A 24,373-nucleotide genomic window follows, 5' to 3' on the forward strand; every position below is an offset into this window, starting at 1 on the left:
CTTTCCTTGCTTCCTTGCTTCTTTCTTTCTTTTTTTAAATTTTTATTGCAAAAATACTGTACAGAGGGGTTACAATTACATGGGCAAGATAATGAGTACATTTCTTATCAAGCATTGTAGCCTCCTCCTTTGTTTACCCTTCACATCCCTTCCCAGCCTCCCCCCACCCCCCTACCCAAACCTCCCCGCCCCCCATCGAAGTTGTAAAGTTCATTTTCCACATAACAACTTGTATTTCTCATTGTTGCAATGGGTCCACCTGTATCCTTATTTAAATAACTTTTTTTCCCCTTCCCCTCCACAAATTATACCGACATCAAATACAATGAAAGCAGAGGTTATACTGTGGGGGAGGGACATACAAAGCAACAAAGAAATAATCTTATAAATGTGTTCATTTCCCTAACATCACATTATCTGACCTTTTCTGTTTGACTCAGACATATACTAGATATTGCAAATAAGGGAAACCACGGGACCTACGTTTCTTTGGGCTTGGCTTACTTCACTTAATATAATTTTTTCCAAGCCTTTCCATTTCCTAACAAATGGGGCAATGTCATTCTTTCTAATGGAGGCATAGAATTCTACTGTGTATATATACCACATTTTCTTGATCCATTCATCTACTGAGGGGCATCTGGATTGGTTCCATATCTTAGCTAGGGTAAATAATGCTGCAATAAACATAGTTGTGCTGGTAGCTTTAGTGTGGTCTTGTTTGTAAACATTTGGGTAAATGCCCAAAAGTGGGATTGCTGGGTCATAGGGGAGCTCTATGTGTGGAGTCTTTTGAGGAACCTTCATACTACTTTCCAAAGTGGTTGAATAAGTTTATGCTTCTTTCATTCTGTTTGCTACTGGGAACTAAACTCAAACTCAAGGCCTTGCTAAAGTTGTAAATTAATACTGTGCTGCTCTATGGCGTGGGAGATTTTGTTTCAATTCAGGTAAACAATAGAGAAATACATCTGTGATATGAGTGAAACTATAGACTTAGAAGTGCAGAGAATGTTTAGAGAAATAGCTAATGCCACAACTAAGAAATACAAAAAAATACAGAGGAGATGCTCACATTACAGAGTCACACAATCTAGTTGTAAACAATGAAGCAAAAGTGTAAGGTCGTGTTGCATTAATAGCAAAATTATAAAGGCAACTTAAACCAGATGATGGAAGTTTGGAGAAGATAGGAGTAAACATGAATATTAAAAGTTGATTTTATACAGCAACAAACTGAACGGAAGGTTGAAAATTACTGAGAAGCACAGCAGTAACTTAACTGTGCAGTCAACGATGAGCAGTAAGAGTGGGAGTAGAGAGAAAGTGACTGATAGACACACAAACAGATACTGTTCTCTGCTAGCATTAGGCTCAGCAACTCATATACACTAATTAACTCATGTAAGGTGATTATTTCATTTAATCTTCACAACAACTTTCTAAGATAAGTATTATTATCTAAGTTTTTCAGATGATAAAATCAAGTCTCAGAAGAGGTACAGTGATTTACCTAATTGTTTTCAGCAAGACTAGCATGATCTTTTAGGCATAGTATAAAAAGACCAAGGAGTGAAAGACCATGCTAAGGTTTCACAGGTATAGCACCAAAACCGGAGTAAACAGAGATGAAAAACTTCATAGAAAGTACTGTTCCATTGACCAGTTTCTTCAGAGCTGTTACCAGGCTTCTGTATAATTCTAAACCTCTGTTGTCTTTCCATTGGAAAGTTTGTGGAATATTTTTGATTAGCTGGAGTCTAAACTATCACGGTCTCTTAGTGGTACAAATTTCCTGCCCAGTGGAGAGTTTGAAAAGCACAAGGTAAGTCTCCAGCTCTTGAGGCATATTCACAGCTATGTAAAGCACCACATTCTCTGCTTCAGTAAACTAAGTGGGGCCTACCACTGAGTATGCAAATACACAAAGTTTTCTCCTCTTTGCTGCCTCTACCTGGAAAGACCCATTCATTTCCTGTTCTCTCTGTATCCTAAATACACGTTGTTGAGTGAAATCCACTGACCCTTTTAAGATTTCTTTCAAGAGAACTGTAGAGTTGTTACTTCTATTCCTGCTTTTTTTTTTTTCCAGTCATGGGGCCTGAACTCTGGGCCTGGGCACTGTCCCTCAGCTCTTCAGCTCAAGGCTAGTGCTCTACCACTGGAGCCAAGCACCACTTCCAGCTTTTTCTGCTTATGTGGTGCTGAGGAATCGAATCCAGGGCCTCATGCATGCAAGGCAAGCACTCTACCACTGAGCCACCTTCCCAGCTCCTATTCCTGCTTATTTTAAGAACCTTACAGTTACACTTAATTTTCTAACCATTTAACCAATCATTCCAAACTCTCCTTTTAAATGATATTTACCATCTACCTTTTAACACCAAAGCCTGTTACCATTCTGGTCAAGGCGCCATCATTTCTTACTTGGATAATTACAATAGAACAGGTACCCCTACTCCCTATTTACCCCTCACTTCTCCAAAGCTTAGGCAACATCCAGGAGTGAGATTTGAATTAAAAAAAATATCTAACATCATTTCTCTGTCCCAGTTCCACTAGTAGCTCCTTTGTCCATAGGGTGAAATTAAAAAACTCTTTTTCCATAGTCTATAAGGAATACTCCAGGATGTGCCAGCCCAGGTACAACCTCCATGGCCTTGAGCCTGTCATTCTCTTTCCCCAGTATGTCTAGTTACAATGGTTCCCCTTGTAGACCAGCAAAACTACTAGGATAGACTGATATGGTTGAGGCCACTAGCTATCTCTGCAGTTGGGAGGCTAAGGCAGGACGATTGTGAATTGGTAATATAGAAAGTACATGTCTCAAAACAAAGAAGAAAGAAAGAAAAGAATGGAAAGGAAGTGAGGTAGGAAGATGCATTGTACTCATAAACTGATACGCTGAATCGAAACCCCTTCATACAACTTGTTAAAGACAATATAAAAAAAATTAAAGGAAAACAAAAGAAAAAAAAAAGAAAGGAAAATCTACTAACCATGCCCCTCTTTAAGTTCTTTGCATTTGCTGCTGTATTTTTCTAGAATGTTCCTCCCTCATATATCAAAATGATTCTCCATTTTCTTTAGGGTAGCAGTGAGCCTTCCCTTTCTGCCTCTTCTAGGCAACTCTACTCATAAATCTCTTACTCTCTTTCCTGTTTATTTTGTAACACAAAAATTCTCTTTTGTTCATCTGTAGTATGTAGACATGCATGTATTTTCTATAGATATGCATGTGTTTTGTTTATTATCTGACTCCTCTACTAGAATGTTAGTAAACAATGAATAAGAACTTGGTTTATTTAGGTTGTAGTTGTAACTAATGTGTGTGTGAGAACTAAATTAAAAAAAAAGAAAACAAAAAAACATAAATTGAAGAGTTGGAAGGATTATATTACAAATGTAGAGATTACAAATGAAGAGATTGAAAATAGTGCAGTAAAAATGGAAACGAACAATGAAATCCACCAAAGGACTTGGTACCATTTTCAAGGTTACCTAAAGTAGACAAATGCACCTAATCTCTTGCAATGATTTAGTAATAAGCCATGCTCAGTTAGTATGCTTTGAATGAAGGTGTATTATCTATACACATTTTATTGCAAATATCTATATCTCTGGACTACAGAAAGTCCAATGTTAATGTTGTAACTTCTGAACTAAGTCATAAACTCCTTGACACTAGAACTTTAAGTACTACATACATCAACTCAAAAGCAAGTAGACAATAATGAGATTGTCTGCTATGGGATTTTACAACTAAATAAATTCAGATAGACCAAATGGCATATGCATATTGGATGAGGACATCTCTTGCATTTTTCCCAAATAAGAGAATAATCTTCACTTTCTTATGTATAGGACATAATACTATTCACCCAATATGACCCCTATATAAAATATATGGATTCCGCATCCCTTCCACTCCCACAGGTGAGCTGGTTCAGCCCATTGGCTCTAGTGGGAGTGATACATGGAACTTTCAGTTCACTTTTCCTAAGGGTGGCACTAGTGGTCCTACTGTCTCTGTTTTGCCTTACCATAGAAGAGAACATGGATGAGAAGACAGCTCAAACTCAAGTATAAGGATGAGGACAATACTCAGGTGGAACAGAGTTAGGTGCTGAACTGTGGCTCCATCCCCATTCAGACACTATAGTCCTAAACCCGGGGTTCACAGAATGTGACTGTCTTTTATTATTATCGTTAAGTAGTTGTACAAAAAAGTTCCCATTCTACAGAACAGTATATGATTACAAGGTGTCTGACAACATTGTCACCCATGTCTCCTAACCCATCCTTTGGAGATGAGGTCTTTAAAGGGGTAAGTATGTTCAAATGAGATCATCACCATAACGTCTAAGCTGATAGGAACAAAGTGATTGAAAGTAGAAGAAACTTGGTCATGAGCAGGTACAGAAATAAGACGAGAGAGAAGAGGGCCATGTATCTGTTAGGAAGAGAGGGCACAGAAGAAATAAGCCTACTGAGCCCTAGAACTTAGACTTCTACTCACCAGCATTGGGAGGCAGAAATGTCTGTAAATGTTGTTCTGACAGTTCTAGAAAACTATTACAACCATGACGATGGATGAAAACAGCATTGTTACCAAAACAGAACTGCCGCGAATCCTTTCATGCCCTGCTGAACTCCAGCCGTGAGTGGGAAAAGGCTAAATTGCCTTGAGTGGATGTTCCTTTGTTCTGGTAGCTTAATCTACACTTGACCATAATCCTTAGAGGAAAAAAATGTAAACAAGCCAAGTATTTAACAAGTGAGAAGAAAATTTTGATAAATTCACTGAAAATAACTATACTCTAGAGCCTTAGAATAGACAGTGACTGACTGGAGTTTAAATACTCATGTCATGTATCCCCCTTAGACTGTAAAATAAATATACAAAAGAAAATTTGGAAGTAGCTATAATAAAAATCTAATATAACACTTATAATATATTGATGTTATAAGTTATAATAATATAAACATTAGTTCCAACTATTTTGATTTTCCAGAAAACACTCACATATTCTGGTCATTTCCTGATAGCTCTTTGTTTCCTTTCTTCTTTGTTCCCTGTATTATTTTTCCCTCTGTTTGGTAGAGACCAGCAGAAAGGTGTGGTCAAGATTGGGAGACAGGGAGAGGAGGGATTGGAAGGCAATAGGCGGCAGACATTCCAGTTCTTCTCATTTCACCTCCGTCTCTGTTGACTGCATCCATAAAACTGAAGCAAAGCTATTAAAGCTTCAGAAAATTATAGGAACTTAGCAATGAGATTCAAGTGAGGCCCCAGAGTTCACCAACATGAGCAAGGCTAACTGATTTAACAGCATGAGAAGTCATTAACTAGACTGTTCAGCTGACCAAATACACTTGCTGAATTGCTGTTATAAACACAATGTAATTATAAGCATCTGAGTCTGAGGCTAGAGATTGTTTTCCAGCTTGTTATTCTGAAATAGCTATCGGCCCATAATCTTGTGTTTGTGTCTTTTGAGACTAGCTTCTTAGTTAAAAAGGCTTGACACTTCTTCCAAATCTATAACAGAAAACGCTTAAAAGAAACTGAGGTTAAAATAGGTAGGTCTCAATGTTAAAAAGTAATCATCTATAGGGTAAGTCTAAATTTTTCAAATGGACTACTTGTTGCATGATTATCTGCAATAAAAAACAGTTCTTAGATATAAAAATTATTTTGTCACAGATGCTTATAAACACGGTCTTAACCTGGACAGGGAAATGGCCAGGTAATTGATGGGAAATGGTGAGGATTTGTTAGAAGGAGGAAGAAAACATCAATGAAATATCTCCAGTTCTGTAATTGAGGATAATACAAAACAAAAATACTATTTCAACTTAATGGCAATTATAATCCCTATTTGGTTTTTATATTACCTAGAAAGGCATGGCATTGCAGGAAAGGACCAACTTGGATCTATATAGAAAAACAGCACTACTATGAGAGTCTCTAAAATGTAGTGGGAAAAATTATCTCCAACAATAAATAACCTTCATGGACAGTGTTGTGATGATAATAGCAAGGAAGCTTCATTGAATAAATTGAATAATTATGTTGATGTTATGGTTATGATATGAGATACGAATTTGAACTACATGAACACTAACTTCATGATATTTTATTGAACATAGAGATGAATATAATGGTGCTTAGTTTTCACATGATTGTAAAATCATAAAAATTAACTGCTAAACTGGGTGCTGGAGGCTTACATCTATAATCCTAGCTACACAGGAGGCTGAGATTTGAGGATCACTGCTCAAAGCCAGCCTGGACAGGAAACTCTATATGTCTCTTATCCAATTTACCATCAAAAAGTCAGAAATGGAGCTATACCTCAAGTGGTAGAGTGCTAACTTCGCACACAAAAAATCTCACGGACAAGGTCCAGACCCTAGGGTCAAACCCTAGGACTAGCAAACACACACACAAACACATATACATACATACCTACACTCAATATAACTGCCTAAACATCATAATAATCACAGTAATAATACAGCACAACACCACTTCTGGCTTTTTTTGACTAGTTTATTGGTGATAAGTGTCTCACAAGCTTTTCTGCCCTGGCTTGGTTTGAACCACGATCCTCAGATCTCAGCTTTCTAAGTAGTTAGGATTATAGGTGTGAGCTACCATCTGGCATATATACACACACACACACATATATATATATATACATATATAAATATGTATATATATATACACATATATATACATATATGTGTATATATAATTTTTAAGGTAATAAGTACATTTGTTGTCAAATTTGTTACTCCTCCCTCATTTTCTCTCACTTTCTCTGCCTCCCATTCCCCTTCCCCCATGGTAAAGTTCATTTCCAATAGTGTCTTGTAAGTATCACTGTTGCATTGATTCACCCTTTGTCTTTTGTTTTACCATTTTGTTATTCCCCTTCCCCTCCCCAAATCAGATAAAGGTATATACAAAACACAGCTTACCAGAATCAAAAACAGTGACAACAGGTGAAACAAAAGGGGGAAAAACAAAAGAAAAAAGAAATAACTTCACATAGTACATTAAAAACAACAACAAAGCAGAAAAATCCCTCTTCTTTCCATATCTTGGAGTTCATTTCAATTAGCATCATTTTATATGATCATATGTACCTAGTTATTGAGCTATTGTGATCCTCCGCTAGGACTATCCTAGACATATACTAATTATTACAAATGAGGGAAAACATGGAGCCTATGTTTCTTTGGGCCTGGCTTACTTCACTTAATATGATTTTTTCCAAGTGTTTCCATTTCCTCACAAATGGGTAATGATATTCTTTCTGACAGAAGCATCAAATTCCATGGGGTATATATGCCACATGTTCTTGATCAAGTCATCTACTGAGGGGCATCTGGGTTGGTTCCATTTCTTAGCTATGGTGAATAATGCTGCAATGAACATATAGTTGTGCTGGTAGCTTTAGTGGCTTTGCTTGGGGTAAATGCCCAGGAGTGGGATATCTGGATTACAGGGGAGCTCTATGTGTAGTCTTTTGAGGAACCTCCATAATGCTTTCCAGAGTGGTTGAACAAGTTTACACTCCCACCAACGGTGTAGTAGTGTTTGCTTTTGGTCACATCCATGCCAGCACTTACTATTATTTGTTTTCTTGATAATGGCCATTCTAACTGGAGTGGGTGGAATCTCAAGGTGTTTTTGATTTGCATTTCTTTTATGGCCAGAGATGTTGACTATTTCTTCACATGCCTATTGGCTGTTCTTATTTCATCTCCAGAGAACTCTCTTTTTAATTCTTTAGCCCACGTATTAATGGGGTGGTTGTTTCTTTAAGGATTGGTTATTGGGGATTAATTTTTTGAGCTCTAGGTATATTTTTGATCTGAGGCCCTTGCCTGTTGTAAAAGTAGTGAGGCTCTCCCAATCTATGGGCTTTCTATTAATATTGCTAGCTATGTCCTTTGCAGTGTTGCAATCTGATTTATCTAACCTTTCTTTAATTTGCTGTGATTCTGGATCTTTATTTAGAATGTTTCAACCTGTGCCAAGGAACCCTAGCATAGCCCCAATCCCTCCCTGTAACATTTTCAGGGTATCTGCTCTTACTTTGAGGTCTTTGATCCATTTGGAGTTGATTTTGGTGATATATAATGACCTAATGTCAGTTTTCTAATGTGTATATCTGGCTTATATTTTTTTAAAGATCATGATTCAATCTTTAAAAAAGTCAAAATGATAAGTCTCTTACCTTGACTTATAAATACACAAGGAATAGAAAATAATGATAAAACGATTGGGTACAATGGTCCACGCCTGAAATCCTAACTACTTGGGAGGCACAACTCATGGGATCATTGTGAAAAAAAAGTTCACAAAGTATCTTTTTTTTAATTTAATTTAATTTTATTTGTGAACATACTGTACAGAGGAGTTACAATTACGTGGGCAGGATAATGCGTACATTTCTTACCAAGCATTGCAGCCTCCTCCTTTGTTTACCCTTCACATCCCTTCCCAGCCTCCCCCCCAATCCCAATCCTTCTCCTTCCCCCCCTTCCCCCCCCCACCGCACCAACGTTGTAAAGCTAGTTTTGGCATGACAACTTGTACTTCTCATTATTGCAACAGGTCCACCTGTATCCTTAAACAACTGATTTTTCCCCATCTCCTCCACAAGTTATACTGACATCAAATATAGTGAAAGCAGGGGTTATACTGTGGGGGAGGGATATACAAAGCAACAAAGAGATAATCTTATAAATGCGTTAGAAACACATGCATGAAAGAAAAAAACATTAAAATACACAACTAAGGGTTCATTTTCCTGACATCACATTATCTGACCTTTTCCGCTTGACTCATACATATACTAGATATTACAAATAAGGGAAACCATGGGACCTATGTTTCTTTGGGCCTGACTTACTTCACTTAATATAATTTTTTCCAAGTTTTTCCATTTCCTAACAAATGGGGCAAAGTCATTCTTTCTGATGGAGGCGTAGAATTCCATTGTGTATATATACCACATTTTCTTGATCCATTCATCTACTGAGGGGCATCTGGGTTGGTTCCATATCTTAGCTATGGTAAATAATGCTGCAATAAACATAGTTGTGCTGGTAGCTTTAGTGTGGTCTTGTTTATGATCATTTGGGTAAATGCCCAAAAGTGGGATTGCTGGATCATAGGGGAGCTCTATGTGGAGTCTTTTGAGAAACCTCCATACTGCTTTCCAAAGTGGTTGAACAAGTTTACATTCCCACCAACAATGAAGTAAGGTTCCTTTCTGTCCACATCCCCTCCAGCATCTGTTGTTGTTAGAGTTCTTGATTTTTGCCGTTCTAACTGGAGTGAGGTGATATCTCAATGTTGTTTTGATTTGCATTTCTTTTATGGCTAGGGATGTTGAACATTTCTTCATGTGTCTATTGGCCATCCTTCTTTCTTCTTCAGAGAAGCTTCTCTTTAAGTCTTTCGCCCACTTATTTATTGGGCAGTTGTTTCTTTGAGGATTTGTTGTTGGGTGGTTTAATTTTTTGAGTTCCAAGTATATTTTAGATATGAGACCCTTGTCTGTTGTATGGCTAGTAAAGATCTTCTCTCAATCCGTGGGCTTTCTATTGATCTTGCTAGCTATGTCTTTTGCCCTGCAGAAGCTCTGCAACTTTATGCAATCCCATTTGTCCAACCTTTCTTTGATTTGTTGGTTCACAAAGTATCTTAACTGCGTGGGTGCAGTGGTACATGTCAGTCATTCCAGTGATACAGGGAAGCAGGAAGAGGAGGACTGCAATCTTGGCCAGCCTAGCCATTATGTGAGATCTTCTCCTAAAATTAATATTATAAGGACTGGTGGTGTGGCTCAGGCAGGTAGATTTGCCTGTTTTAGCAAGTGTGAAGCTCTGAGTTCAATCTCCAGTACCTCCAAAACTATCTGTTTATTAAGAGTAACATATTTATTTTATTTTATACTTTGTTGGTCGTGGGTCTTGAATTCTGGGCTTGGGTGCTGTCTCTCATCTCTTCAGCTCAAGGCAAGCACTCTACCACTTGAGCCACAGCGCCACTTCCAGTTTTCTGAGTGGTTTATTGGACATTATTAAGAGTCCCATAGTCTTTCCTGCCTGGGCTGGCTTTGAGCCACAATCCTCAGATCTCAGCCTCCTGAGTAGCTAGGATTGCAGGTGTGAGCCATCAGAGCCTGGCAAGAGGCACATATTTTAAGACCTTTAGGAGCATGGAGAACTAGTTTCTTATTTCTTATCCTATTAAGAATCCTATTAAGAATATCTTGACTAGTGCTCGGCTTATCATCGTGCAACTTATTTGGAGAGTCTTTTCTATCCTTGGTTAAGTACTCAATCCTTTTACAATTTGCAATGGCTTCTAAATTTTTTTAATTAGTCCATCACTTTTATTTACTTATTTATTTTTAATCTTGCCCTTTCAGGTCATAAGTTATCTCTGAAAGTTGGTCTAGTGTGAAGTTCACCACAGCATCACTTCCTTTGGTACACCTTTTTGTCACATCTACTTTGTTCATTTATGTCAATAAAGCCTTCTCATCAATGCAAACTACTTCATGTGGGTGGCTCAGTTCGCTTTATTAATGAGCCAGACTTCTCTGTAGGACAATTAACTTCAGCATTTGATTCTACCGACATCCGTTTTGTTTTTCTTGGCAGGAGTTATAGTGAAACTTTCACCGATACTCACAAAGCAGCCACATTTTCCCTGTGGCAATTTGCAGCCCAGTGCTACCTAGGAGTTTTGTGGCATAATCCAAGTTCAAGTCCCTCCCTTTCTGCTGGGGGACCATCCCTCACCTCAGGTTAAGTCGTGATGAACAACCTGAAAAGCAACATGTCAAAACCTATCACTTGCCAGCTTCTATGGATGACTGAGTCACCGCATCACCGGAAAGGCCTTATTTATATAGTGTGATCTTCCTTGGTGCTTTGGCTCCATGCACTAGCAGGATAGCCAAGAAAATTGATAGATAATACTAATAAACAGCTGTCTATATTCATTATAGGATCAGCAAACTTGAATATTGGGACTTCCTTCCAAAAGTTTCTGTGCTTTATACATGAACATTCGGTAATATTCTGTTGAACATACAGACCAAACAATAAAACACTAACATATAATAATCATTTCCCTTTTATCCGTACGGAATACATTTCAAGATACCTATACACAGTGCTGAACTGAACATTTTGTTCCTATACCTATTTTCCTATGATAAAACTTAATGCATCAGTTAGGCATAGGAAGACATCAATAGTTCTCTCTCTAAAATAACCTCAGCAGTTTTACCAGCTAGTATTCTTCCCATTTATCTTATAGCTTTATTTCTTTTTGCCATGTTCCTTTTTCTTATATACTTTGTTAATAAAGAACTACAACTTGATTTAATGGATATTCACCAAGTTGAGCTTTATGTAAGTTGAGCAAATACGTAATCACGTCAATAAGCATTCATGACCACTCCAAAATGCTCAGTTTGAAAAAAATGTTTTCAGGGTATTTTTCATGAGCAAAAAAGCATCATTGATAAAACTAAGAAACCAAGGACATGATCTGAGCCCACTGAAATACCCATGACAGAAGAATGTTAAAAACGGTTGTGTATTGCTAGATAAGCCTGCCCCACAAACCATGTCAAGGTTGTGAGCTGCTCCTGGTTTTGTTTGTTTGTTTGTTTTTCCTTCAGCTGGGTATCTCATGCCATCAATATCCCCTCACCAGTGAATTATAAGTGTATGGTGATTTTACAATTATGTTATCAAGAAATAAAATGAAAGTGCAAAACAAAATAATGATCTAGGATTTAAAATGAAATGCATCTTTACTCATTTGAGTTGGGACATTCAAATAAATTACTGATATAAAATAATTTATTGACTGAATAAAAATGTGTCATTTCATAAGAATTTAGCACAGACACAGAGAAAGAAAGAGAGAAGCTGGGACCCGGTGGCTCACGCCTGTAATCCTAGCTACTCAGGAGGCTGAGATCTGAGGATCTTGGTTCAAAGCCAGCCCGGGCAGGAAAGTCTCCAATAAACCACTCAGAAAACCAGAAGTGGTGCTGGAGTTCAAGTGGTAGGGTGCTAGCCTTGAGCTGAAGAGCTGAGGGACAGAGCTCAGGCCCAGAATTCAAGATCCACAACCAAAAAAAATTAAGAAAAAGAGAGAGATGCAGACACAAATTTTCATGCACAGAACCAACACTGATAGACTAGAATTTCAAGCACATCAAGAAACTGTAGGTATTAAAGCCTATAAGGGCAGAAGTGTATTCTTCAACAAGGTACATCCATGCTTTGTTCCTATTCACCATTCTGTCCCTAGAACACACTAGTGCATATTTGTGTTCATGGATTTATTTTTTATTTTATTGTCAGGCTCAAATTGCTTGCCTGTACCTGCTCTCAGTTATGTCCCAGAATTTTACATATAGGTTACCAATAACTTGGGACAACTCCAACTGTCTAAGCTTTTAATTTTATTCAACATCATGTCAGGACTTGGGTAAATATCAGGTGATAACCAGGTTCTGAGTGAAAATTAAAATCTGAAATTTTAAAATTTTATCATCTATTCCTTTCTATTTATAATGATACTAGTAAGTCTTCATATGGGCTTGCTTGCTTGTTCATGTGATCAGTCATAGACATAAAGTATTTTCTATATGAAAATGTCTCCAGTCATTTTACTTATATCTTTATAGACATCTGAGACTCCTATTATTCTACTAATATAAGTACAGGAAAGAATCTAATGAAGATCGTGGAAGTAAAATTGGTTTAGGGGTCACTCACCTAGAAAGCTATCTCTTGAGGGATAAGGAAAAGTCATGGAGTCAGAACTTTAACAATTGGCTTTCTTAAATCCTTCATTGACCATAGGAATATTAACCTAGTTCCACTCATTCTCTTTAAAACACAGTGAAACCAGGTGCTGGTGCTGGTGGCTCATGCCTGCAATCCTCACTATGCAGAAGGCTGAGATCTTAGGATAACAGTTTGAAGCCAGACTGAGGCAGGAAAGTCTGTGAGACACTCAACTGAAATAAAAGGTGGAAGTAGAGCCACGGTCCAATTGGTAGAGCACTAGCCCTACAAAAGCTCAGGGACAGTGCCTAGGCCCTGAGTTCAAGCCTCAGGACAAGCAAACAAACAAAAAAAATGAAATATAAAACACAAGTGAAGAATGTAACTTCAGTTATTCAGACCATTGTTTAGATCTAAAACATGATTCAAGGTAGCAATGCATTCCAAAAATACCTTCTGGCTGTAAGAGTGAAGGGCTGAGTAAAGAGCAGAAATGTGTAAGTACAGTTAGTATGTGATGACTTTTCAGAAGGTCAAAATAATGCACATGTTTCTGAAAGGCCAGATGGACGCTTTCATTAAAAATTGTTATAAGCTGAGCACTGATGGCTCACACCTGCAATCCTAGCTACCCAGGAATCATTTTGATCATACTGATCATATCTAACAAACAAGGCTGAGATCTGAGGATTGTGGTTCAAAGCCAGCCCAGGCAGGAAAGGCCGTGAAACTCATCCCCAATAAACCACCAGAAAACCAGAAGTGGCATTATGGCTCAAGTGGTAGAGCACTAGCCTTGAGCTGAAGAGCTGAGAGACAGCGCCCAGGCCCAAAGTTCAAGCCTCACAACTGACCCCCTCCCCCCCCAAAAAAGGGAAAAAATGTCTGTGAGACTCTTAGCTCTAATTAGCTACCAGACAAAGCTGGAAAGTGGCTCAAGTGGTAAAGTACACTAGTCATGTGGGGCGGGGGGAAATAGTTCAAGGAGAGTGCCCAGGCCCTGAATCCTGAGTTCAAGGCCAGTGTGCATGCTCCCCCCCCCCCCGCCACAACTGCTCTTAGATATGTGACCTTAAAACCTAATTAGAAGAGAGGGAGGATAAAAAGGAAAGAAAGAATGGAGGCAGGGAGAGGGAAGACAGAAAAAAGGGGAAAAGGAGAGCAGAAGGAACAGAAAGAAGAAATAAAGAAAAAGAGGGAGGGAAAAGGAGGAAGGAAGGAAGAAATGGGGAGGATGATGTAAGCATGATTAAACTCTTCTTACAGGAGAAAATGATGATTAATACCTTAATAATATCCCCACTAGGTGATAGAACATTTCTACTATCAAAGTATATAAGATTGAGTCATTTTTTAACTCTTCAGTTGCCAAAAAAGATTTGATTTCTTACCTTCAAAGTCCACATCTCCCACTAATTTTGTCTTCCCTGTCAAAGGATCTTGAACATAGTTGATGCCCACATCAATCACAGCAGCATCTTCTTTAACCATGTCAGCTGTAATCAACTTTGGAATGCCTGAAAATAAAAGAGATAAAACACTCCTGAATCTTACTTAAGCTTTATTTTTGAGTTATGAAAGATTTAAACATCTATTGTTTTGTGGTTATAGATTTTTTAAAATACATAAAAATGTACTCTTTTGTAAGGATGAGACATTTCACTCTTCTCATTTCTCATCAAGCAGAGAACATCAATGTGTAAAGTGGGATATGGGCTTTGGTGGATGGAATCCTGCCCAGAGCTACCCTCACCTTACCTTACCTCCATTTAATCTATTTGGATATCAGCCTGAGCAGCCTCTTTCTGCAAGGCATGAGAAGTTATAGACAGACACTGGTTTCCTGCTGATGTCAAGTGGAATAGAATGAAAGCAACATGAAAACTGGAGGCAGAGAGAGGAAAGGAAGGAAAAAGTGTGATATAATAATTCATATACTTACCAGGTGCCAGTGGCTCAGGCCTGTAAGTCTAACTACCCAGGGGGCTGAGATATGAGGATCGCAATTCAAAGCCAACCCAGGCAGGAAAAGTCCATGAGATTCATCTCCAATAAAACTACTCAAAAAAGCCTGGAAGTAGTGCTGTGGCTCAAGTGGTAAAGCGTTAGTCTTTAGCAGAACAAACTCTGGGACAACACCAAAGCCTGAGTTCAAGCCCAGGACTGGCAAAAACAAAATAAATAACTAAAATTCATATTTTCAACAGCTATGGTAAACAGTAAAGTGTCATCTGCATGGCAGCATCTCATCAATTCCAAGCATAATGTGTTAACTTTATTTTTTCATGGTATAGTTGATTACTTGCATTTATACAGGACTCAGCAATATGTATCATATCATAAATTCTTCTCTGTATTGCTCCATTAGAGTTGCAAAAGTAGATCTATAGAGATCTTATGTTATCGTCTGTTCCCTATAAGCATTTTTAAATTTGTTTCAAGTGCAACAAGTTCTGGCTCATTCATTTTTAAATGAGTGTTTATTAAGTCATCCCTAAACTTAGCAGATTAAAGTTACAACTTATGATTATGTTCCATGGTTGTGTGGGGACTGAGCTCTGTGGGATAGAACTGGCTTGGGATACTTCATTTAAGTGGAAGTGGAAAATGCAGACAAGAATCCCCAATGTATATTTTACAAAATTAAGAAGAATGAGGGGAGGGTTCGAGAAGGGAGAGATGGGTAAGAATGTTGCAAGGGGTGACACTGATCAAGATATATTTTATTCATAAACTGCTCTTTTAAATGACAACTGCTTTGTACAACTATATAACGATGATAATAATAGTGATTAATAATACTAAATAAAATAAAATAAATAACCAGAGACAGATAGTGTCAAAGTCTAGAGCCCTCTAAAGATATGACTAGTTTAGTTCCAAAATGGTTCAGTCACATGGCTGCAGATGATCTTCTGTTGACTGGAAATCAAGCTACAAGTTTCTACTAGAGCAATATGTATGTATATTTTCCCTGTTGCTTGGGATTCTTGCAGCCTAGCAGTTGTCTTCCAAGAGTGAGTGTTCCAAGACAGTATTTAGAAGTTACCAGTCTTTTAAGACTAGAAGCCCAAGACTAGCATGTCTCTTCTATCATATTCCAATGTCTGAGTAGTGGCACAATCTACTCAGATTTAAGAGAAAATAGAGTACACTTGTCAGCAGGAGGTGAATCAAGGATTTGTAGTTACCTTTAGCACCGTAACTCTAGTAGACATTGTGTCTGACAAGTGAGTTATTCATTCGCACATTCTCTATGCCTTTAGGAAAAGCTTACTTATTGTGCTGTTGGAGGTTGCCTTCTAGCACTCCAGCTAGTGACTTAAACATTCCACATGCCACTTTGTGAGGCATACATTTTAGTGCTAGTAAGAGTTAATAACAAATGGTCAGTGCTAATATGAATGTAGCTAATGATAAGCTCCTTGTTGAGTAATGGCAACAATATTTGAGATGAAATTTTTCCTTGCTTTCTAATCCTCTGATATAGCTCTTCATCCTTTCAAATCAACTTTAGTGTTGACACCGTGGATCTAAAGACAGTAGAAAGCTCTATTTATCTTTTGGGAAGGAAAATATAGGGCTGAGGATGTGGTTGGGGTTGAGTTTGCTTGACATGTATGAGACACTGAGTGTGACCCTAGAACTTCCAAAAGAGAAAATCAAGAAAAGAAAATACATGTTGATGACAGTTTCAGGTATTTTTATTTTTTAAGATAGGGTTTCTAACTTATAAACCTGCTGCCTCTGGTTCAAGAGGGCTAGGATTCTAAGTGTGAGTTACCACACTCAGCTGCAAGAAAAACTTTAAAGAGGGAAATATTTATGAATCAAATATTAAAATCAAGCTCCTTTAATAATGGCAGATACATTCTCCCTCTTGTTACAATAATATTCCAGATGCCATCAGACCAGAATGGAAATTCTACAATCTTAAAAACACATAGAAGGAAATGCTAGCAATAGTTTAATTCCAAGGAAAAATACCAACTAGGAAAATTTTTAAAAATTTTTTTCTGATAATATCATTTAAACGAGTCCACTATAAAGGCTTCAGATGTCTAAGAGTTTCAAATGAAAATAAAAGCTACAATATTCTTGCAATCCAAAGATAAAAAGTGTTAATAAGTGCTAATCTCTTTTCAAAACTTAAAAATATTTCTAATATTAGCTATAAAATATGATAACTGAATTCCATTTATATTTTGTTTCACCATATATTAATTTCATTAAAATTAAATTGTGAAATAAGGAAAGTAAGATTTTTTTAAAAAAAGAAACTTTAGGCTTACTACAAGTTTTGAAATTGTGGATAGCCTGAGGGCTTTAACTGTGACTACTTTATAAAAACTAAACTAAAATAAAGTGAATATATAAGAAATTAAATTGTGATTATCTTCCCATCTCATCATTTATTATTCTTTTTAGTGTTAGATATTCCTAGAAAGTTTCTTTTAATCTTTTCTTTTGTTATAAAGGTGATGTACAGAGTAGTTAGTTACATGAGTGAAGTGTTGAGTACATTTCATTTTGAACAGTGTCACCCCTTCTCTCATTCTCTGCCAGTTTTTCCCCTCCTGACTTCCTTCCCTTCAAAGTTGTATAGTTCATTTCCAACATAGTGTCTAGTGGGTTTCACTGCCCCTGTCACCATGTATGTTAAGTGAAGCAAGTCAGGCTCAGACAGACAAAGGATGAATATATTTCTCATATGTGGAAGCTAGAACTAATTTATTAATATATAAGTAAACACATATTGAGTTTGCACACAAATATACATAAATTAATGGAAGTATGGTATTTGCAGGGGAAATTTCAAATGGTGTAATTCCTTAGAAATACTAAAAATCTAACAAAATGAATACCAGGCAACTGGCACTTGAAAAGTGTCAGGAGAGGTCAAGGGGAGGAGAGGTAGATGTATGAAGAGAGGAGGGTGGGAGAAAGCAATCATACTATTTAATGTATATCCAAATAAATTAGGAAATTTGAGGGGAAGGGTTGGGCTGAGAAGGATGGGGACAATGATGAAAGGGATGACATGGCTCTAGATGCATTGTACTTACAAATAGATTTTTTGAATGGTACAACTACTTAAACAAAATGCTTAAATAGGGATACAGGTTGACCCATTGTAACAATGAGATGCACAAGATACTATGTTGAAAAATGAACTTTACAGTTTAGTGGGGGAGGGGAGGGAGTGTAGTTGTAGTTGTGGAGGTGGGAGGGAAAGGATGGTATGGGAAAAACAAAGGAGGAGGTAACAATGTACTCATCACCTTGCTCGTGTAACTCTAACTCCTCTGTACAGTATTTTTACAATAAAAAAAGTATTTAAAAATAAAAAAGGAGGCAACAATGCTTGATAAGAAATGTACTCATTACCTTGCTCATGTAACTGTAAACCCTCTGTACAGTATTTTCACAATAAAAAAGTATTAAAAAAAAAGAATCAACGTTACATCGGAAAAAAAGATATGAAAGTATTATTTAAGAAGTATATAGCGTAAAAAGAAGATGAAATAATTCATCATAAGGATTCTCATAAGTTTATTCCTTCATTGTTTCTAATTTTTCTGTCAGTTATGAGGCTTGAACTCTGAGCCTGAACACTGTCCCACAGCTCTTTAGCTCAAGGGTAGCACTCTACCACTTGAGCCGCTGCACCACTTCTGGTTTTCCGAGTGGTTTATTGGAGATAAGTGTCTCATGGACTTTCCTGCCCAGGCTGGCTTTGAACCAGGACCCTCAGATCTCAGCCTCCTGAGTAGCTAGGATTACAGGTGTGAGCCACTGGTGCCCAGTATTTCTAATATTTTGCTAATAACAAATATTATAATGATATTCACGGGTTCAGAAGAGTATAAATTATTTCTTAGTCGCAACATCAAATTTGATCAACGAAAATATTCACCAAACCCTTGTTAAAATCATGAAGAAATGTGACTTGAATGAAAGTACCTCCTGGAAGATTTATAGTTAAGAACATATCCCCCAAAGTGTTCATCAATGTATCTATAACAAGATATATTGAGGTCCACTGAGATCTTTGGGGAAAAATGAATGTCAGTGCTATTTACGAAAAATTTTCATAAAGGAAGCACACACATTGGCCATGTGGTGGTGATTTTATTTTTGTCATCTTCTAGGTTAATATCCATTCTTACTCTGCGGTATGCGATGCCAGGGGTGGGGCTGATGCTTTCACAGATCTTTCACACTTCCGTTGGAACCCGGGCATGGCCATGAGAACAAGCTCACGCTAGCCTAGTTGAGGATGCAGACATGAGTCATTTCAGCTGAGCCCTTCCTGGACTGTTCAACTACCAGCTTACTGCCAGCTAACGCCAGATGTTTAAGCAACCCTAGTAAGAGCAGCCAAAGCCATCACAGCTGAACCACAGATAGGTGAAAATTGGTTTTGCAAAATGGATGTTGAAATGGTTCAATCTGGGGTATGGCAGGCTGTTTGTATTTTTAAATACATCATGAGTTGACTAGCTCCTATCGACAGATGACATAAAATCAGAGAGAGGAGCTAATAGGTTTTCACTTTGGAATGATAGGCTAATGGCAGCAAAAAGAGATTGAAGTGAGATGAATAAGCAATTCTAATTGCATAATACTGTACTAAGTGAAAAACCCACTAAAAAGAAGGGCCAAGAGTGTGCCCATATAAAAGTAAAATATTTTCCACTATATTCTCTGGTTGCATTCCAGAGGCTGCGCAAGTGAATGATAAGAACAGGTCTAGAAATCATGTCAACTGCTCAGCTATTTGGCGTAACCTTTCACCATCAGTTTTTGGCAGTAAAAATAAAGTTTGTGCCACCATGTAAAGCAACTATATCCTTAAACACACACTGTTTAATTTGGCTAGCTTTACTTTTACATTGCTAACACTTTCTTAATGACAGAAGTGGTATGATGATTTATATTCTTCCTTTTTATAAGCTTCTCACCTTGTTCACCGAGGGTAAGAAATAGTTCCAAAATAGCAAACAGCGCAGCAAACTTATTGAATAGCTCTGAAATAAGGGAATGGCTGCCCAAACTCAGGCTGCTTATCACAGGAAAAAATGGAAATAAAGACAAAACAAACACAACCATTGTAGTAGTGTATTCCGTACTTTAAACTGAATTTGGGGTAGATTTACTCTCTATGGTTTGAGAGAAGAAAAAAAGAAGAAAAAGTAACAAAGGAAGAAAGTAGGAATTTAGATTATTTTAAGAATAGTAAAATATGTAAAGACAAGAAACTTGACACTACCCTTATTTCTTGATAAAAATATTTAGACAAGGTAAAAGGAAGTGCACTAGGAAGGTTAGTTGTAGGAATACAGGTACTAGATGGCTGTGGCCAACTCAACTTTATCCCCCTTGTAAGTCTCACAATGCACCAAGAACTGGCCATCCTGAGATAAAAAGGAAATGTCAGAATAACCCAGATTATGTCTTAGTCTCTCCTACCTAAGGATGTTCTGCAATGCTTGAGCTCAGCAATCCATGTGACAGCCAGTCTCTAAACTCAGGGTGGAATGCTTTGGGGTTCAGTGAACTGTGTGCACTGTAGCACGCATACAGAAGAGATCATCTTTCTTCAGCGGTTTTCCTGAGCCCCAGGGACCAGCTTTCCTTGAATCCTAAGCTTCTATTTATTCTTGCTACTTTCCTATGAGCAATGGATCGGTAATGCAAAATTGTTGTGAGGGCACTGTCTCACTAGATTCATTTAGTGGTAAAATTACTGGAACTCCTTTGTCCATCATAGCTGTCCTTATGATGTTGGGACTGCAGCAGCAGCTGGCTTAATTCTGTTTCTGCGATGTTTGATGTTTATGAATTTGTGCATTTGCGATGCCTTTCCATGACAGGATTTAAATATTTTCCTTTGGTCTTTTCAAATAAAAAAATTCTTTCTTTTTCTAAGTAACTCATTTTCTAATCCTTTGTAGACTTCTGACCCCATCATTCTTCTTTACAAAAGAGAAAATAGAGGGTGCTCCAGTGGCACAATCGGTTAGCGCACGGTTCTTATGTAACAAAAGAGAAAATAGAATACAAAATATAACCACATTTTAACTTGGATCTTTAATGTCCCCAAAGGCCTATATGCTAATTGCTTGGTTGCTAGGCTGTGGTGTTATTGGGAAGTGAAGGCAGCTTTAGGAGGTAGAGCCTAGTGAAAGGAAATTAGGTCATTGGGGGTGTGCCCTTAAAGGGGGTATGCCCTTGAAGGGGGTATATCCTTGAAAAGGATATCAGGACTGTATTCTCTCTGTGTCTTCCAGTTATGATGAAGTGAGCCCCCTTATTCCATGATACATTGCTTCCCCAAAGACCCTAAAACAACGGAGCCAACCCACCCTGGACTAAGACTTCTAAAGGCACAAGCCAAAATAAATCTTTCCTCTTTTTAATTTGATAAAGCTCGGAACCTTGTCACAGTAATAGATGATAAATTGATATTTGATGATTGAAATTATAACAAATGAACATGTAAAAGTATCTATTTCAGAAAATAGAAACATTTTAGATATGTTAAATACTTTACATATATTTTGTCTTACAGCAACATATGTTTGGGACTACAAAGTTTTGCAAGAATTGTATTTTGTGTGTGCGTATTTGCACGTGTGTGTTTGTGTGTGCATGTGTGTTCACATACGTGCACTCGAGTCCTAGGGCTTGAACTCAGGGTCTGGGCACTGTCCCTAAGTGCTGTTGCCCAAGGTGAGTGCTCTATCACTTGAGCCACAGATCCACTTTCAACTTATTTTGGGTAGTTAATGGAGATAATAGTCTCAAGGACTTTCTAGACTTAATGTTTTTCTATAAAGTAGCTTTGCTTATCGTCAAAATATTCATACATTTTCTCTTCTTGTTTTGACCAATGAAGAGAAAATGATATGAGAGTCTCACAGTTCATAGTGGTTTTTATCTCAGCTAGAAATATAATTTTAAAATATTATATTTGTTAGCCCAGCTTTTCTGCAACCAAGCCCATCCTGAGTTTGATTAAACTGCCTCAGCCACAAAAAAAGAGAAATTCTCTTGACACAGACCAAAATGCATTGTACACATAAAAACGGTTTTGTTAAAAGGCAAAAAAAGTAAATACATAACCTAAAATGAAGTAAGGGAAAGAATGGGTGGGTGGGGTAGGTGAGGAGTTGGAAGTGATAACACTGATCAAGATGCACTGTATTCATAATCTGCTTTGGTGAATAGCAATTTCTTTGTACAACTATCTGAAGATAATAAATGTATTTTTTAAAGCAATTCTCTTCGTCAGGGTCCAATACATAAACTCAGAAACCACAGGTGTCTCTTGTGTGGCCCTGTAAGTCTTTTGGGACAGCAAACTATTGGCCTTCTCTGTGATGATCACACAGGGTTTGTATTGACACTGAATTCTGCTTTCTTATAACTCAGACCTGTCAAATCAAGCTGACTTTGTTTTCTCTGAATTAAAAACTCATTTTAGAAATCCTTTTATTACATAATCAGACTTGAAAAACTTAATCCAGTGAAAGTCAGTTTCATTACTAACACCACTAATGATCTGTCACTCTGTCATTTTGTGGTTTTTCTATGTAAAAGAAAATTCATAGGAAAAGGTGGTGAAAACCAAACAAATCTATTCTTCAACCTGACTTGGAGCACTGAGACCAGAAACATCTTTTGAAAGAAATTCTTTGGAAAAACTTTGCTTCAGGTCTTTTAGCAAAAGATATTGAGTACTTCTCTTAGCCTGTCTCATTTTATCTATGAAATCTATCCAGATCTCATGGTCTATGAAATTCGATAGCTGGAAACAACCAAGACAGCAGGGGTAGATCACTAGGCAGAAGGTAAGATGCACTACTTTCATTTTTAGACTGTTGGATTTTCTCCACCCTAAGTCTATATGCTCTCTAGGCATCAGCTTCCTTACAAGTGTTTACACCTTAACTCCAACTTTCATGTTTACTCTCTTTATAAATGGCATGCCTTCAGGAAAGTTCATTTAAAATAATGATAACTTCTTTGTGGAAAACAACACAAGTGCTCATTTGAGAAATGCCTTAAAATATGAAAGAATAAAATTCCAGACATCTAATAATCTGTATTTTAATGTGTTCGAAGAAATGTCTAAAGGTATTCTGATTCTAAAACCGTACCCATAAAAGAATTCTTGGCCAAGACAGAAATAAAAACAATACAAACATGTTAAATTGAAAACCCCTTGAACAACTATTTCCTACCTTTCTTTAGATTCTTCCAAATGTTAACAAAAACATAATGGCTTTAATCCTGCTATTCCTCTCCTCCAAGTCTTTCTTCATTTCCTTCTGACTTACTTCTCTTCCCAGTTGGCTAGACATAAATCCCTCAAGGACAATAAATTCATAAAGAAACAGAAAACCCCTTATTGATGATTGTAAGACCTAGTCTCACGGTGAACTACAATCTAGCGTTAAAAATTTCCCAAACGTAGTAAGAAATAGAATTTTCAAAGGAATCAGGGACAACTTTCTGAACATTATAACCCAGAGCTCTATGTTAGTTAACATTTAATCCTTACAATGATATATCAGAGATAGGCTACTTCCAAATTATGTTAAGTTATTTAATTCATGGTTTTGGAAGTTTAAAGTCCAATATTGAACAGGAGTCAAGCCTTCTACAAGGAACTAACAGCATGGAAGTAGGTGTAGATGGGAGAGTGATAAATCTGCACCACTGGACTGGTCTATGGTCTTGAAGAAAGAGCCCATTGACACAGAGAGAGAAGTAAAGTGGCAAAGATGGATTTTTTAAAAAGATAAGCAGAACTCCTGCTGGGAGGAGGGGAAGGGGGACACAGCTTGAGTGTGTTGTGGAGGGGTTAATAAAGTGTACCTAGGGAAAAAAATTATATGACTTGAGATCATTGGATAGCTGGTGGGCTAAATCAATACCCAGACCCAATTAGAGGTTCCATGCAGCTTACACAAGCTCTCTGTGCATTGTTTAGCCCCTCTGACTGGATGCTCATTCCAGCACATACCTCTGGAGTCCAATCTGTCTTCTGTTTACATGCAATGGGTCATGATGCAATGCCCAGGGAGCCCTATGCACAACTGCCCAAGCCATGGTGATACAATGTCTAAGGGGCTTGAATACAGGACTGCTCAAGGCCATGGTGAAGAATGCAGGACTACTACTACTGATTGCCCAGCCATGATGCTTTTGTATGCTTAGAGGTGCATCTCAAACAAGAAGCCAGAGAGAGTGACAGATATTATGCGTCCTTCTTTTATAATGACTCTCAAGTATATCAAGGGGTTACATGACACATACTGTTATCTCTTTAGATGCAATGACTCCAATGAGTTCTCACTGGCTCCACTTCTTAAAAGTCCCATCATTTCCCAATACTACCATATCTTAGAGACCAAGCTTGCAATGTATGGTCCTTTGGGGACATTTAAAGCATGTCTAAACCATAGTAATCCCCAAATCTCCATTAATTTATGTGCTGAGATGCTAAAGAATTGGC

The 24,373-nt window shown here is 37.5% G+C and overlaps 1 protein-coding gene across 5 annotated transcripts in view; it reads right to left on the reverse strand.

The window, feature by feature from the left end:
- The window catches only part of Mthfd2l (methylenetetrahydrofolate dehydrogenase (NADP+ dependent) 2 like), a 103,397-nt gene that overhangs the window by 14,924 nt on the left and 64,100 nt on the right, over window positions 1-24,373 (reverse strand). For 2 of the 5 annotated variants that reach the window (XM_070012458.1, XM_070012453.1), the window contains exon 7: window positions 14,238-14,363. In XM_070012458.1, the coding sequence (XP_069868559.1) occupies window positions 14,238-14,363 (126 nt within the window). Of the gene's footprint in view, window positions 1-9,535; window positions 10,859-14,237; window positions 14,364-24,373 lie in introns of those variants that run through there. The other 3 variants (XM_070012456.1, XM_070012455.1, XM_070012454.1) reach the window with 3 other exon arrangements.

The sequence above is a fragment of the Dipodomys merriami genome, unplaced genomic scaffold (assembly GCF_024711535.1).
Source record: "Dipodomys merriami isolate MVZ:Mamm:240054 unplaced genomic scaffold, mDipMer1.0.p SCAF_9, whole genome shotgun sequence".
NCBI lineage: Eukaryota > Metazoa > Chordata > Mammalia > Rodentia > Heteromyidae > Dipodomys > Dipodomys merriami.